The 14,562-nt window shown below is 42.2% G+C and overlaps 1 protein-coding gene and 1 non-coding gene across 6 annotated transcripts in view; both read right to left on the bottom strand.

The window, feature by feature from the left end:
- Positions 1 to 14,562, bottom strand: part of DSTYK (dual serine/threonine and tyrosine protein kinase) — a 51,804-nt gene that overhangs the window by 15,683 nt on the left and 21,559 nt on the right. For 3 of the 5 annotated variants that reach the window (XM_025277782.3, XM_006062267.4, XM_044943281.2), the window contains exons 2-3: positions 13,462 to 13,847; positions 1 to 670 (exon numbers count right to left, since the gene is read on the bottom strand). In XM_025277782.3, the coding sequence (XP_025133567.1) occupies positions 1 to 670; positions 13,462 to 13,847 (1,056 nt within the window). The remainder of the gene's footprint in view (positions 671 to 13,461; positions 13,848 to 14,562) is intronic. The other 2 variants (XM_044943283.2, XM_044943284.2) reach the window with 2 other exon arrangements.
- LOC112582779 lies at positions 11,464 to 11,570 on the bottom strand. The gene has a single exon (XR_003107154.3). It is a non-coding gene; the product is annotated as a U6 spliceosomal RNA (small nuclear RNA).

Raw genomic sequence — 14,562 nt, 5'->3', positions numbered from 1 at the left:
CTTTGAACTCCATGTTGGCGGCATCATCCAGAAGTTCCTCCTTCATGGTGTTAAGAGTCTCAACGATCATGTCCTTCATTTCCTCTTGCTTCCGGTTGGCAATATTCATCAATGATTCATACAGCTCATTCTCCTTTTTTCGAGTGTATTCCAGACGTTTGGGCGTAATCTGCAGGTCCCGCTGCATGTCAAAAGCCTGGTTAATGAAGATGTCGAGGCAGCGGCAGTGCACCAGGTTCAGGGCCTTGGCTGCGTCCACCAGGCGTGTCTGCAGCACCTGGTGAGAAAACGTGTTCAAGTGTCTCAGCTTCTCACTTTGCTCCACCAACATGCTCTGAGCTTTGGTGTCCTGGCCAGGGGCCCCACAGTTACACTGGCTGCTGCTCAGATAGCCCAGGTCAGTCAGCTGGCGATGAAGCGGCGATCTTTCACTCTCCATTCTTTCAGTGGAGGAGTCAATTATCTCCGAGCCCAGCTTCGGCACTTTGAAAAAGAATATGGGAAAGGAGAAATACTTTCGGATTTCCTGAAGCTCTTGCTCATCCCTCTCAGAGAGTTCATCTTTGTGGAGCGCATAGGTTATCACAGGCAAGAAATCATTCACCAAGTCACCCAGAACATCCACTGTGGGCCGGAGGCCTTGGCACGGTGCTACCACAATGTCCACTTCCTGGAAGGGGAAGGGGGTCATATCAGCACTTCAGGGTCAGAACCAGTCCTTGCCTCCCCAGAGTCCCACACTGAGAGCAAAATGCAGATCTGTGATGGGGCAACTGGGCTTCAGTATATGCCCCAATCACTTGTCCCCTCCTTCCTCGGTTAGCAACACTCCCTGCTGCCACCTAAGCAGGCAGGCACTCATCAAGAGAGAGTGAAAAAACAAGTAAGCAGGAAGGATGGCAGTCCTTTCAGCCATTTAGATTAAAAAAGAACCTGGAGTCCCTTTTGTTGCTTTGGAAACTCCCGCTGATTCCCTCTGTGAAGAACTCTGAGACTGGGAGTGGATCTGCCTGGAACATTCCTCCCCCTCTTTCTAACCTCAACTTTCATCCTCAACTTTCTAACTCCCATGCATCCTTTAAATCTCAGTGTATACACTGTGTCATACCCTTCTGGAGTCTCTCCTAATAGGAAATCCCTATTAGGGGAGCACTCGCTACTTCTCCTTCTCTTAATGGTCAATACACTTATATACTTATAATTTATTTATTTAAAAACAAGTTTTTTTTTCCAATTAGCCCATAAACTCTTCCGAGAGAGGGAACATGTCTATCTTTTTCACTCCTGTAACTCCAGTGCCTGGTATAGAGTAAGTCCTTAACACTGTTGAATCAATCAATCAAGCAGCAAACTAAAGGTTAGATCTGTCAAACATTACTATCCTATCTTAAGAGTTGGCAAACATCCCACGGTCTCAGCCATCTAGGTCTCAGGAATACCTTTAAGCTCATGATCACTTGGTCTGGCAGAGACTAAGGTGTGCCTACCCAATATTTAACTTCTGCATCATTGGGAAGGCAATGTCTTTTATAGACGGGGCAGCCAATAATAGGTAGGACAACAGAAAGCTCTTCAAAGGGTTGAATCTGCTAGCAAGTACACCCTTTGGCCCTGCCCTTCTTGCCTGGAGCACAGGTGTGACAGACAGAGCAGCAGTGGTCATCCTACAGCCCCTGGGCAATCATGAGAGTAGAAGCCAGCCTGAGGATGAGGAAGCAAAAAGAAATCGGGAGTTTGGATCTCTGATGACTACAGAGCTGCCACACCAGCTCTCAACTGCCTAGCTTTGGACTTCTGTAAGGGAAAAATATATTAATGTCTGTCTTGCTTAAGCAAACCCCTATTTTTCTGATTGTTACCTATGTTTGAACCCAGTCATCACTGATACACCCAACTCCTAAACAGGTCATTTCCCTAGCTAGTAGTTTCTGCTTATCATTCTACTTCTTAACTAAGGCTCTCAACTCACTTAAGAGCATACATTCCCATTCATATGGGAATATGGAGGGAAATAAATTTTGCTCCTCTAAACCTCTGAAACTGCCTACTTTGCCTGGCACTCCAGACCTAAGCACTGATCTAGAGACTCGGGCCCATATTACCACTGCAGGCACACCAACCCTAAGTCTGCAGACTCAAAGTCAATCCTTTGCAGAATTCTAAAATGTTTTAAAGAGTTTTCCTTTTTTATCTCCTTCTCCAGACAATGGAGAAAGGGCTGGGAAATGCCAGCTTATTGTTTCTTGTACTATGTGTAAGTGTGTGTGTGTGTGTGTGCGCGCGCTTGTACTAAAGAACAGAGAGTGAGAGACAGCAAGCTCTTATTTCCACCAAAGCACAAAGGTCTCACCTTCCTCAACAAAGAATTTATAAATTTTATTCTCAGGTAGGCCACAGAGCTTTCATTTGGCTGGCCACTTTGAACTCCCTAAAACTAAAAGTGCTTTTAGCATCTCATCATTTGTAATTTGAGCAAACACTGTATAAATCTACTTGCTTTCTAGCCAAGCCTAGGCCAAGAAGAAATCTGCAATTCACCTGTGCCTCAAACTGCATGGAATGTTTTCTGACTGGAAGATTGATCTGACACTCACTCTGCTATTTGAAACAAGCCGTTTCACTGCCCTGAGTCACAGTGCTGGAGTATGAATCGTTTCATGAGGCACATTCAAAAAAGAGGGTACATAAGGACATTTAAGGTCCAAAGTATAGCATGCAATCGCTTAAATGCCAACATTCTAATCACATATAGTAATTACAGACTAGAAGAGAATTTCAAGAAATGAAAAGTTATAACAAGATAATTATAGGTGACAGTGGCTTAAAAAAATTTTTTTAAATGGCTTCTGTCTTAAATATATCTTTTTAAAGATATAAATCAATCAAACTTATTAGAGAAATATTAAGAGAAAAAAGTCTAAATATTTAAACCAAAGTAAGTATTGTTTAGAAAGTTTTCAGGAAGAATTTTGCTGCTTGTTTATTTGATGGATTTTCTTAAAATTTTAAAGTGAATTTCCAGGTTTTTCTCAAAGGACCATTTTATGTGTGCAACAGAACTGTCAGCCAAAGCTGCCAAGTCCACTTGTAGAACCAATATCCTTTGTAAAGGAGAGCCGACTTTATTTGCTCACAAATGCAAATTCATTTTTGGAAAAAAAAAAAAAAGGATTCAGTGGATAGAGAGGATGTGGTGTATATATGTACACACACACACACACCTACCTATACCTCCCTGGTGGTTCAGATGGTAAAAAAAATCTGTCTGCAATGCAGGAGGACCTGGGTTCGATCCATGGGACTGGAAGACCCCCTGGAGAAGGGAATGGCAACCCACTCCAGTATTCTTGCCCGGAGAATTACACGGACGGAGGAACCTGGTGGGCTACAGTTTATGGGGTCACAAAGAGTTAGATGACTGAGCAACTAACACTTTCACTACATAATACACACACACACACATACACATACAGTGGAATACTACTCAGCCATAAAAAGAATGAAATTTGGCCATCTGCAGCAACATGGATGGACCTGGAGGGCACTGTGCTAAGTGAAACGGACACAGAAAGACAAACACTGTATGATCTCACGTACATGCGGCATTTAAGAAATAAAACAAGCTAGTGATTATAACAAAAAGGAAACAGATACACAGGTACCGAGAAAAAACTAGTGGTTACCAGTGCGGACAAGGAAGGAGGGATGGGAAAGATTGGGGTAGGGGATTATGAGGTACAAACTTCTGTGTATAAAATAATAAGCTTCAGGGAATATAGCCCATATTTTATAAATAACTATAAATGGAATATAACCTTTAAAAATTGTGAACCACTACGTTTTCTACCTGTAACTTACATAATACTATACATCAGCTGTACATCAAGCTTTAAAAATCCCCCTAAAATGAACTCTGATGGCAGATACTGCCTGGTGCATTGGCACCTAGAGGGAAAGTACTACTCCTAAATGTATCTTGTACAAACAAAAATGGATAGAAAACAAGTACCATGCTCTCTCTTCTCCATTCCCCAGTTAATTAATTTGTGTAGCCGGTCTCATTGTTCTGACTATCTTGACTGTTGGAAGACAGGCAAAAAGAGCTGCTGCTGAGACCCTGGCAACAGTATAAACTAGACTGGAATGTGATACATGATTCTGCAATACTCACGGCAAAGAGATGACTCATGCCTGACAGTTATAAACAAAAAGGGAAGCCGCACTGTCTCCTGGAGACAAGGAGTGAAAAAAATTCACAGAGAGGATGAGCCCTGTTCTTGGCCCATATATTACAGCCACCTGAGAGAGAAGACTGACCTCAGACTATTTCATGGAAGGCTGTACTCCTTCCTGGCACTTAGAACAGTGTTTGCACTTACTGAGCATTCAATAAATAAATGTGTAATTACTGGATGAATGAATGATGCCTTTACTATTTGCTCAAAACCATTTTCAATCATCATATGTAAAACTGTCTATTTTTTAACCCATATCTCACACATTTATCTGGAACTGCTGTTTGCGTCTACTCTAAGAATGAAGCAATGAGGAAGCATTTTGCTCTGAAATCAGTCACAGAAGAAGAATCCAGGGAATCAGAAAAGTACGCCATAATTCCCGTTTTGAGTTGCAGAAAATTCCTAAAGAGATGTCTCTTTTATAATATATCTGCACAAATCTGTGGAATCTACAGAAGCTGAGATATTACCATCAATTCTCTTGGCAAGATTAAGAGAATATAATAAAAAAGCAAACTGCTACTCTGCAAACACCAGGATTTTCCTCTTTGGTTGTTTTTTTTTAATATACAATTACAGTATCATAAATGCCAAGAAGAAATGGTTCAGTCACTGAAGCCTGACCACTTCCTAAGAATACTGGCTCTGACTGGTGAGGACTCTTACTCTATGGCTCACAGTACATTACACCCTCAGCGATTGCTAAGGATGGTCGTCTTAACCAACAGTTCAAACAGAAGACGATCATACACTCAGATAGGTCATGAGTGTCTTTGCCTACAGCTCTGCAACCTCATTCCATCACACAGAAAAGCAGCACATAACTAGGTCCTACCCCTTGCATAACAACGGACACATCCCGGACTCCAGTCCCTGTCTCCATATTCTATCAACCATCACCATCAATTCTCCTCCCATGCCCACTATCACAGAACAATAGGAGGTTTTCCCCATTTTACACAGGGTTGATTCTTCCTCATTTGTGTACAGTTCTCTGAAATCACTATCACTCTTAAACGTCAATTATACAGTAAGGCAAATACATTCCTCCACAGTGTTGCAGAGAGTCACACCACTGAGCACACACAGTCCATGCATACCCCCTCTTCCTGTTACACTGTAGAAAATACCCTGACTCTTGATCTGAACTCTCTCCAGTGGGGAGCTGTGACTGAGCTGCTTTCTAGAATATAATAGGCCACAAGCAGCTGTGCCAACCCAGGGCTTCACCCTAGCAGTCCACATAAAATGGATACTAGCTCATCTCCCTAGCCAGTAAAAGTAGGGAGTGGTAACTTACAGATCAGAACAAGACTTGAGAAAAACCATAATCCCAACCAAAGCCCTCAACTAGCCACAGAAAGCATGAGACCATCATGCTAAAAGCGGAAGTGTGTTTATGATCCCAAACACATCAAAGCAAAGGCTTTAGATGTGCATCTCAACTCACAAGCATGAAGCCCTCCAGGATCAAAACTATCTGATTTCATATTGTGATGAATCAGATAACACACAAGTTGACAAGAAGGTACTGAATAGCCTCCTACTGTGTGGATATTCAAACATCCAGGTGCCCACAGATACAAAATTAGGAATGTGAATTCTCTCACCATTTACTAGACTCATCAAGAAAGACAACAGAAGAATGGAGAAGAAAGAAATGTCTGAAGAAAGTTAAAAGTTACCTTTTAACTTTATAACTTTAACTTCTGTATTTTTTTTTACTTTTATAACATCTCTCTCTTCTTTCATTTTATTACAAAAGTACTTCATAATAATTACGAAGAACTTTGCTTCTAAATGGAGCACAATAATAAGTCTAGGTAAGTAGGAACCAGAAGGACTTAAGTCTCACAATGGAAGGAGATCCAATATGGATGGCTGTCAGGGAACATATGGGTGGCTGAGAGAGGAAATCCTCCTCTCAATTCATTCAAAGGGAGGCTTACTATGGGCCAGACACTGTGCTAGATGCTTTACACCTAGCCTCACACCAGCGCTAAAACACATGGATTACTACTTCGGTTTTACAAATGGGGGATGCCCTAGGACCACAGTCACACAGTTAAGTAACAAAGCCAGGATGTAAATCCAGGCTCACCTGACTACAAAGACCGTGTATAAACAGTGACTGAGGTCCACTGTGTCAGGAATTGTCTGGCCTGATGTTAGGGAAGTTCTGAGAGAAGAATAAAGGATGGACAAGATGATTTCAGGGACTCTAACAGTCCTAGCTTTCTGTGTTAAAAGTATATGTTGGCAACAAGTAAAAAGCCCTGCTCTGCTCAAAAAAGGAAGATTAAGACCATAATCTCTGCCAGATTTTCTCCCAAAGAGCTAACCTTGGAAGGCCAAAAGTGAACAAGTGGTGGTGAATTGAGAAAATAGCCCTTTAAGCTAGTCTTTTTAAGAGGGATCAAGGCTACTACAGCGAGCATGGGATTTTAAAAAGAATCGTGCCTTTAAAGCATACATATCCTTAATAGGTAAATTAACCTATAGTAAGTTATTACCAGGTTTGTTAACAAAGAGCAATGTATTGGTTGTATTTCACTATGTATGTTAGTGTGTGTTAAGGGAAGGCAGAGAGATGCTGAATTCAAAGAACATAGAATTACTGCCTAGAAGGAACTTATATTCAGCATTTGCCTGAACTTCCCAAATCCTTTTTTAACACATTACTTTTAGTTCCCCTTTCTTTTTGCCCCATAAAATAATGGTTTCTTTATTTTAATATATATTTTTAGAATACCATTCTTTATTTCTCTTATACATATTACTCCAACTTTGTTCTTTTTCCCTTGGAAATGGCCATCTTTGACCTAATTCCATATACTCTCTTTTCCAAAAGTACCCACTTACTGTCAGATAAAAGACTATCACCCAAACTTCTTTCATATGGTTTACCTTTCAATCGAGATACATTCCAGAGAAGACATAGTATCTAACTTAGTAAGCAACACTTAACAAATTTAGTTTCATAAGGCACCAAAACAAATGCCAAAAATTAAACAAAACTTGAAAGAAGACGGTTTTCTAGCAACAATGTTTAATGAATTTGGGGGTTTAAATTTTGCATAAACTTGTCATTTTTACTTTGATTTGGGGTTGTGAAAGTATTAACTGATGAGAAATTAAAAAAAAAACAAAAAACAGTGTCTGTATGGACAGAACAGAGAGCTTAGAAACAGACCCACACACCTATGGTCAATTAATTTCCAACAAAGGAAGCAAGATATACAATGGAGAAAGACTGTCTCTTCAGCAAAGTAGTGTCCTGAAAGCTCATGAGTCAGAATCCCAAGGCAATAGAAATAAAAGCAAAAATAAACAGATGGGACCTAATCAAACCTATAAGCTTTTCCACAGCAAAATGAAAAGAATAATCAATATGAATAATCAATAATCAAAATGTAAAGACAATATACAGACTGAGAGAAAATATTTGCAAATGATGTGACTGACAAGGGTTTAATGTCCAAAATACACATATAGCTCACATAACTCAATAACCAAAAATACAAATGACCCAATCAAAAAATGAGAAGACGTAAATACAGGTTTCTCCAAAGAAGAGATATAGATGGCCAATAGACACATGAAAAGATGCTCAACATCGCTAATTATTAGAGAGGTGCAAATCAAAACTATAAGGAGATGACAGAGGAATGGATAAAGAGGATACAGTACACTCATACAGTGGAATATCACTCAGCCTTAAGAAAGAATAAAACATTACCATTTGCAGCAACATGGATGGACCTAGAGATTGTCATACTGAGTGAAGTAAGTCGGGTAGGGAAAGACAAATATCATATATATTGCTTATGTGTGGAATCTAAACAAAAATGGTACAAATAAACTTATTTACAGAACAGAAATGGAGTCACAGATGTAGAAAACAAATTTAGGATTACCAGAGAGGAAAACAGGGGGAGGGATAAACTGAGAGACTGTGACTGACACACACATCACAGGACCTACTATCACATATTACAGCACAGGGAGCTCTACTCAGCACTCTGTAAGGACCTGTATGGGAAAAGAATCTAAAGAATGGTTATACGTATAACTGATTCACTTTGCTGTACTCCGAAACTAACACAACATTATACATCACCTATACGCCAATAAAATTTTTTAAAAAATAGATCACAACAGCAGAATAAAACTACAGTAAGGTACCATCGCACACCAGTCAGAAGGGCCATCATTAAAAACTCTACAAATAACAAATGGTGAAGACGGTGTGGAGAAGCCTCCTACACTCTTGGTAGGAATGTAAATTAGTATAGCCACTATGGAGAACAGTATGGAAGTTCCTTAAAAAACCAAAAATAGAGTTGCCCTATGATTCAGCAGTCCCACTGCTGGGCATATGTCCAGAGAAAACTCTGATCTGAAAAGACACAGGCACCCTAGTGTTCACAGTAGCACTATTTACAAAAGCCAAGACACAGGAGCAACCCAAGCGTCCACCCACAGAGGAATGGATAAAGATGTGGTACATATACACAACGTACACTTCTCCTCGGCCATAAAAAAGAATGGAATAGTGCCATTGGCAGCAACATGGATGGAGCTAGAGAGCATCACACCAAATGAAAGAAATCAGAAAGATAAATGCCATATGGTGTCACTTATATGTAGAATCTAAGATATGATACAGATAAACTTATTTATGAAACATAAACAGACTCACAGACAAAGAAAACAAACTTCTGGTCACCAAAGAGGAAAGTGGGTGAGGAGGAATAAACTAAGTGAGAGTTTGGGATGAGCAGACACAAACTACTATATGTAAAACAGAGAAACAAGAGGCTTCTACTGTATAGCACCGAGAACTACATTCAACATCCTGCAGAAAACCATAACGGAAAAGAGTTTGAAAAAGAACATATATACAGACAGATACATACATACATATAGGACTGAATCACTTTGCTGTACAACACTGCAAATCAACTAAAAAATTATATACCAAATAAAACAGCTTTTAATTTTTAAAGATTAAAAAGTAAAAATATCAATGTCACTATGAAATGACAAATAGATTACTTCCATTGATGGCTACTGAGGGTTATAAAGAGAAAATTTAACTATTTCAACTCATTAGAGTTCAAAGTAGCAAAGAAAAAAAATAAGTTTATTTGCAAGTCATTAGACCTTTCTTGGAAACATCAGTGTACTTCCGTTCCCTGAAGTACCCCTTCCCAGACATCACCAGGAGCCAGGCACCATGACGCGACAGCCCCGCGGCCACGCGACACACGTGTCTTCCCGCGGGGCCAGGACACCTGGGAGGGCACACACGCGACCGGCGAGAGCAGAGTGCTGAGGGCTGAGCAACAGCCGTCAAAGGGGAGAAGCCGCCGCTGGGCCGCAGGAGTCCCATCTCAGGCCGAGGACGCGCAACCACCTCGTTTCCTTTTATTCCTTCTCTTATAGGTGTTCATAGGGAAAAACACAGCTAGGCTCACATACATCAGACTGAGGCAATTCTAAGGCAGACGACTGTGTGCCACTGGACTTGTAAATGGAACAAAAAAGAAAAGGAGCTGAGATATACACCAGAAAAGGGGTGAAGGTTAGGATGGGGAAGGATGTACATGAAGACAAAACTAATGAACATGGAGAAGGGTGAAATGTACTGCCAACTGGAAAATGACCATGTTTTGACACTAAATGAGGTTTCAGGAACTAATGGCTTGACAGTATTCCTCTATTATTGAATTATGAACTGAGAATCTCAGGGGACCCAGAGCTCAAAAACTGGGAATACTGTAGTATTCCATGTGGGTACCATGTGGTATGGGTTCCATGTGAGTTGCCCTACTCTGAAACAAATTGAAAATGGCTAATTTATGAGGACTTTAAAGTAACATATTAGAAGAATGACCATTGTGTAAGAGGGTAAGGGGAAATTCTGCTTTAGTAATTTGACAGTTAAAAATGAACATCACATTTCCCCTAATTCAATCTTGGTTTCCTTTAGCTAAACGTTTCCTTTCTTTACGACCCCTTTTAGGAACCAAATTGAAGGGCTGTTTAGAGCTAATTCTCTGGTTCTAAATATAACTGGAGCTAAAAAAAAGATCTTTCTCACTGGCAAGAAAAATCTTCAAGGTAGCTTAGGAAATGCTCCCAGCAGTAAGCCAATGGAGACAGGAGTCTGACGACAGTGGCAGAGCAGAGCCTGAGGCCGCAGAGGCTAAGGCCCCTCTGAGGCCACCATCAGGGGGGTTCTAAAGTTAGAAATGCGGGGGTCCGTGGCTGTTTCCACATCAAAATCACTGCCGTATAAAGCAGATCCAAAGAAACATTACTATAGAAGCCTCACAAACCACATAAACAGAACACGGGAGGCTAGAAAGTTCTTCAAGAAAAGAGAAGGATATTTCTCATGAAAGGGAATCTATACATATTTCAACCATGCAGAGAAAACTGGTTAGGTATCTTAACTTCCCTCCCAGCCAAGTAGCCTTCTTAATTGTTAACTCAGTTTGAGTGCTTACTATATATACACGGGGGTTTCCCTCGTGGCTCAGTGGTAAAGAATCTGCCTGCCAATGCAGGAGATGGGGATTCAATCTCTGGGTCGGGAAGATCCCCTGGAGAAGGAAATGGGAACTCACTCCAGTATTCTTGCCTGGGAAATTCCATGGACAGAGGAGCCTTGTGGGCTATAGTCCATGGGGTCCCAGAATCGGACACAACTGAACGACTAAACAACAACAATGTATTCCTTGAGCATCGCTGGGAACTCTCACCAGTAAGACATGCGCTCATGGCTTCCCTGGTGGCTCAGATGGTAAAAGATCTGCCTGTAATGCAGGAGACCAGGGTTCGATCCCTGGGTCAGGAAGATCCCCTGGAGAAGGAAATGGCAACCCACTCCAGTATTCTTGCCTCGAGAATCTCATGGGCAGAGGAGCCTTGCAGGCTACAATCTATGGGGTCGCAAAGAGTCAGACATGACTGAGCGACTCACACAGACACACAGACATGACTGACTCACACACACACACTTGGGAAATAGCTCTCACTTTCTCTTCTGTGACTTTATTTTATCAGCCTAGCTCATGGGACAAAAGTAAATGAGCATTAAAAATCAAAACCAACAAAATGAAGGGACACAGAGAAATCAATCAAATACTGCACCTGTCCTACAGATGGCTTTGTTCACACTCCAAGACTGTTTTTTTTTTGTTTTGTTTTGTTTTGTTTAAATATGGAACGCTTCACGAATTTGCGTGTCATCCTTGCGCAGGGGCCATGCTAATCTTCTCTGTATCGTTCCAATTTTAGTATATGTGCTGCCGAAGCGAGCACTCCAAGACTGTTTTTAAAACTCAAGAACAGGAAAAATCACCACCCAACCAAGAGCAGTCATTTCAGCTATTTAACAGGGTTTTTTAAGCTGTAGGTCAGAATACATTGTCAGATCAACAATTTAGTGGGTTGCTATCATTTTTCAAAAAAATGAAGTCAAATAGAATAGAGAAGAAAATATCAGTGTATTTTGCAAGAAGCGAAAGTTCTGTTTCATGGAATTTTATTCCAAATGCACACATGTATATATGCAGTCGGTCCTAATAATAAAATGCTATTTCTGAGCATGAATTAAAATCTAAACAAGTTTGAAAACCACTGAGCTCTTGGAAACTGAAGTAACTAGACCAGAATACTATAGACTGTGCTTGGATCATACACTTACAAAGCTTATGAGCCAACCGAGCAGGCTCAGTCAATAAACAAGGGTCACAGCCAGAGTCACTCGAGAACTCTCGCGTTGTCTTGGAGCTAAGAAGTGCACGCTCTCAGTCTGAACACAGAGGAAAGCCACCAGTGAAACTGAGCTGAGAGAAAATGCTGGCTTGTATACTAAATCCCTCTAGCATTTATTGAGATAAAAGATAACTGGACTCTGGAAAGAAACGAGATGACAGTTTCTACTTCCAGAGAATCATAAGCCAAAGCGACAATCAAAGGCCTCACTGCACTGACTGAGAGACCAAGCCTTCTAGAACAGGAGTAGGTGAAGCGAAGAAGATAGTACTCTCCAAGTCCTGCCAAATGAGCCCCTCCTTCCTGGCACAGCTAATCAAGGTGACAAACTCTCTGAGAATGTCTGCTTCTTTTATTCCTGCCAGCTCCTGATCCTTGACATAGGCACCTTCTCTGCCCAATCCCATGCTCCTGACACATTCACATGCTGTGCCTGTCACCTTTTGGTCTAATAAAATAGTCTAGTCCTAGCTATACAGTAGCAAGGAAAGTCTTGCACAAGAGACAAGTCCTTCCTAGGTAGAGATATAAATACCAGACAGATAATATTATCTTTTAGGAAATGCCATAAGACTTGTGTCCTCTTCGGGAGTTTACTTCAAGAGAGAAACAGACATATTCTTCAGTTGATAGGATCTCTTTATTTGAGCCAGATCTGTCCTCATGTTCTGAAGTCCCTTAGAAAGTAGGAGACATGACCTGGCTCACTTAGTAAATGATGGCTGCTGCTGCTGCTGCCAAGTCGCTTCAGTCGTGTCCGACTCTGTGCGACCCCATAGATGGCAGCCCACCAGGCTCCCCCATCCCTGGGATTCCCCAGGCAAGAACACTGGAATGGGTTGCCATTTCCTTCTCCAGTGCATGAAAGTGAAAAGTCAAAGTGAAGTCGCTCAGTCGTGTCCTACTCTTAGCGACCCCATGGACTGCAGCCTACCAGGTTCCTCCGTCCATGGGATTTTCCAGGCAAGAGTACTGGAGTGGGGTGCCATTGCCTTCTCTGAACTGATGGCAGATCTAAGGAAAAACTCAAAAGTTCTTCACTTGTTTTCAATTCTGTAAGAACGTCAATCATATGTTCCTTTTAGAAAGGGATGGCTAGAGACAATTCTAGCCACACCTTCCTGCTAAGAAATGAAAAAGGATTTCTAACCCTGATCTTCTTTCTGTAAAGGCAGGCTGAGATGTAAGTATCATATTCTTCAGTTTTAGAAAGGGATTAGACAAACTGCCCAGGGCCTTGCAGCACAGCAGTAGAGGCAGGGACGGGCACTGCTACAGCCTTGTCTGGTTTTCACCTTCCCAGATCACGTTCTTTTGACTCTATCTGCTGATGCTCAGAGCCCACAGTACACACTGCCAAACTACTTTCTGAGAAAGCTCAGGTACAATGAAGCTGGTGCCTACGAGTGCACCCGTGTAAGGACGGGACCGGTACCTGTAAGAGAGCATGGCGCATCGTCACCTCCAGTTCGGCTAGAACGCGGGCAGCGTCCTCACTGTCCTCCCGCACCTCCAGGTCCTCCTCAGGGACGGTCTCCCAGGTGCCCTGGTGAGCAGCCAGCGTGTGCACTAGTTCGTACTGGTCAGGGAGCGCCAGGCTGACCCGAGTCTGAGTCCCATAGGTGAAGCGGAGGCGCCGAAGCTTACAGTTCTCACCGCCCAGCTTGTTGGTGGGAAGCACCTGCACCCCCAAGAGCAGGTTCAGCAGCTGGCACTTGACACTGCAGTCCTGGCCGAGGATCAAGATGCAGGGCAGGCAGTCCACCATCTGCTGGAGGCGCTTCTCTTCCTTGGGTGGGAAGGAAATGCAGCTCAGCTGGCCTGGGCAGGGACGGGGTGGAAGGAGAAAGGAGTACAGAGAGAAGAGTGAGGAGGGGCAGACAGAGACTGACACAGAGATCCCATTAGATGGCAGCCTCCTAGAAAAGAAACTTCTAGGAAGCTCTTGGTGGAAGGAGATACTAGAAAAACATCCCAGTCAGGAAAAGTTTCTCAAATATCACACAGGAGTCCCTTCTCTGGCTCGCCCCCAGAGCAGTTCTTTCTTTCCAGAAATTTCGTGGCAGTGACCTAATCTCCCCTTCCTGACCCGGTTTCAATCAGTGGAGGGACAGCCTAAGGAGTTTACAAGGACTCAATCAAAGGACATTAAACTGACAAAACCAGAAAAGACTATGCTATTGGGACGTGAGTCCAAGGACTGAATGCGTGCGTTAATGCTCAGACACGTACGACTCTTTGCGACATCATGGACTGTAGCTTGTCAGGCTCCTCATCCATGGACTTTTCCAGGCAAGAATACCAGAGTGGGTCGCCATTTCCTACTCCAGGGGATCTTTCCAACCCAGGGATAGAACCCACATATCCTGTGTCTCCTGCACTGAGAGGGTGATTCTTTACCACTGCGCTACCTCGGAAGCCCACAAGGACTGAACACAAATCAAAATAAAAACCTTCCTTGTGACACAAAACCTAATACTTGAACACAGAAAGGTTCTTTAAAATGACTCTACCACATGCAGTTTTAGTTTATTTT

The sequence above is a fragment of the Bubalus bubalis genome, chromosome 5 (genome assembly GCF_019923935.1).
Source record: "Bubalus bubalis isolate 160015118507 breed Murrah chromosome 5, NDDB_SH_1, whole genome shotgun sequence".
NCBI classification, from domain to species: domain Eukaryota; kingdom Metazoa; phylum Chordata; class Mammalia; order Artiodactyla; family Bovidae; genus Bubalus; species Bubalus bubalis.
The sequence above is the reverse complement of the archived record's forward strand: the minus strand, read 5'-3'. Positions and strand labels throughout refer to the sequence as shown.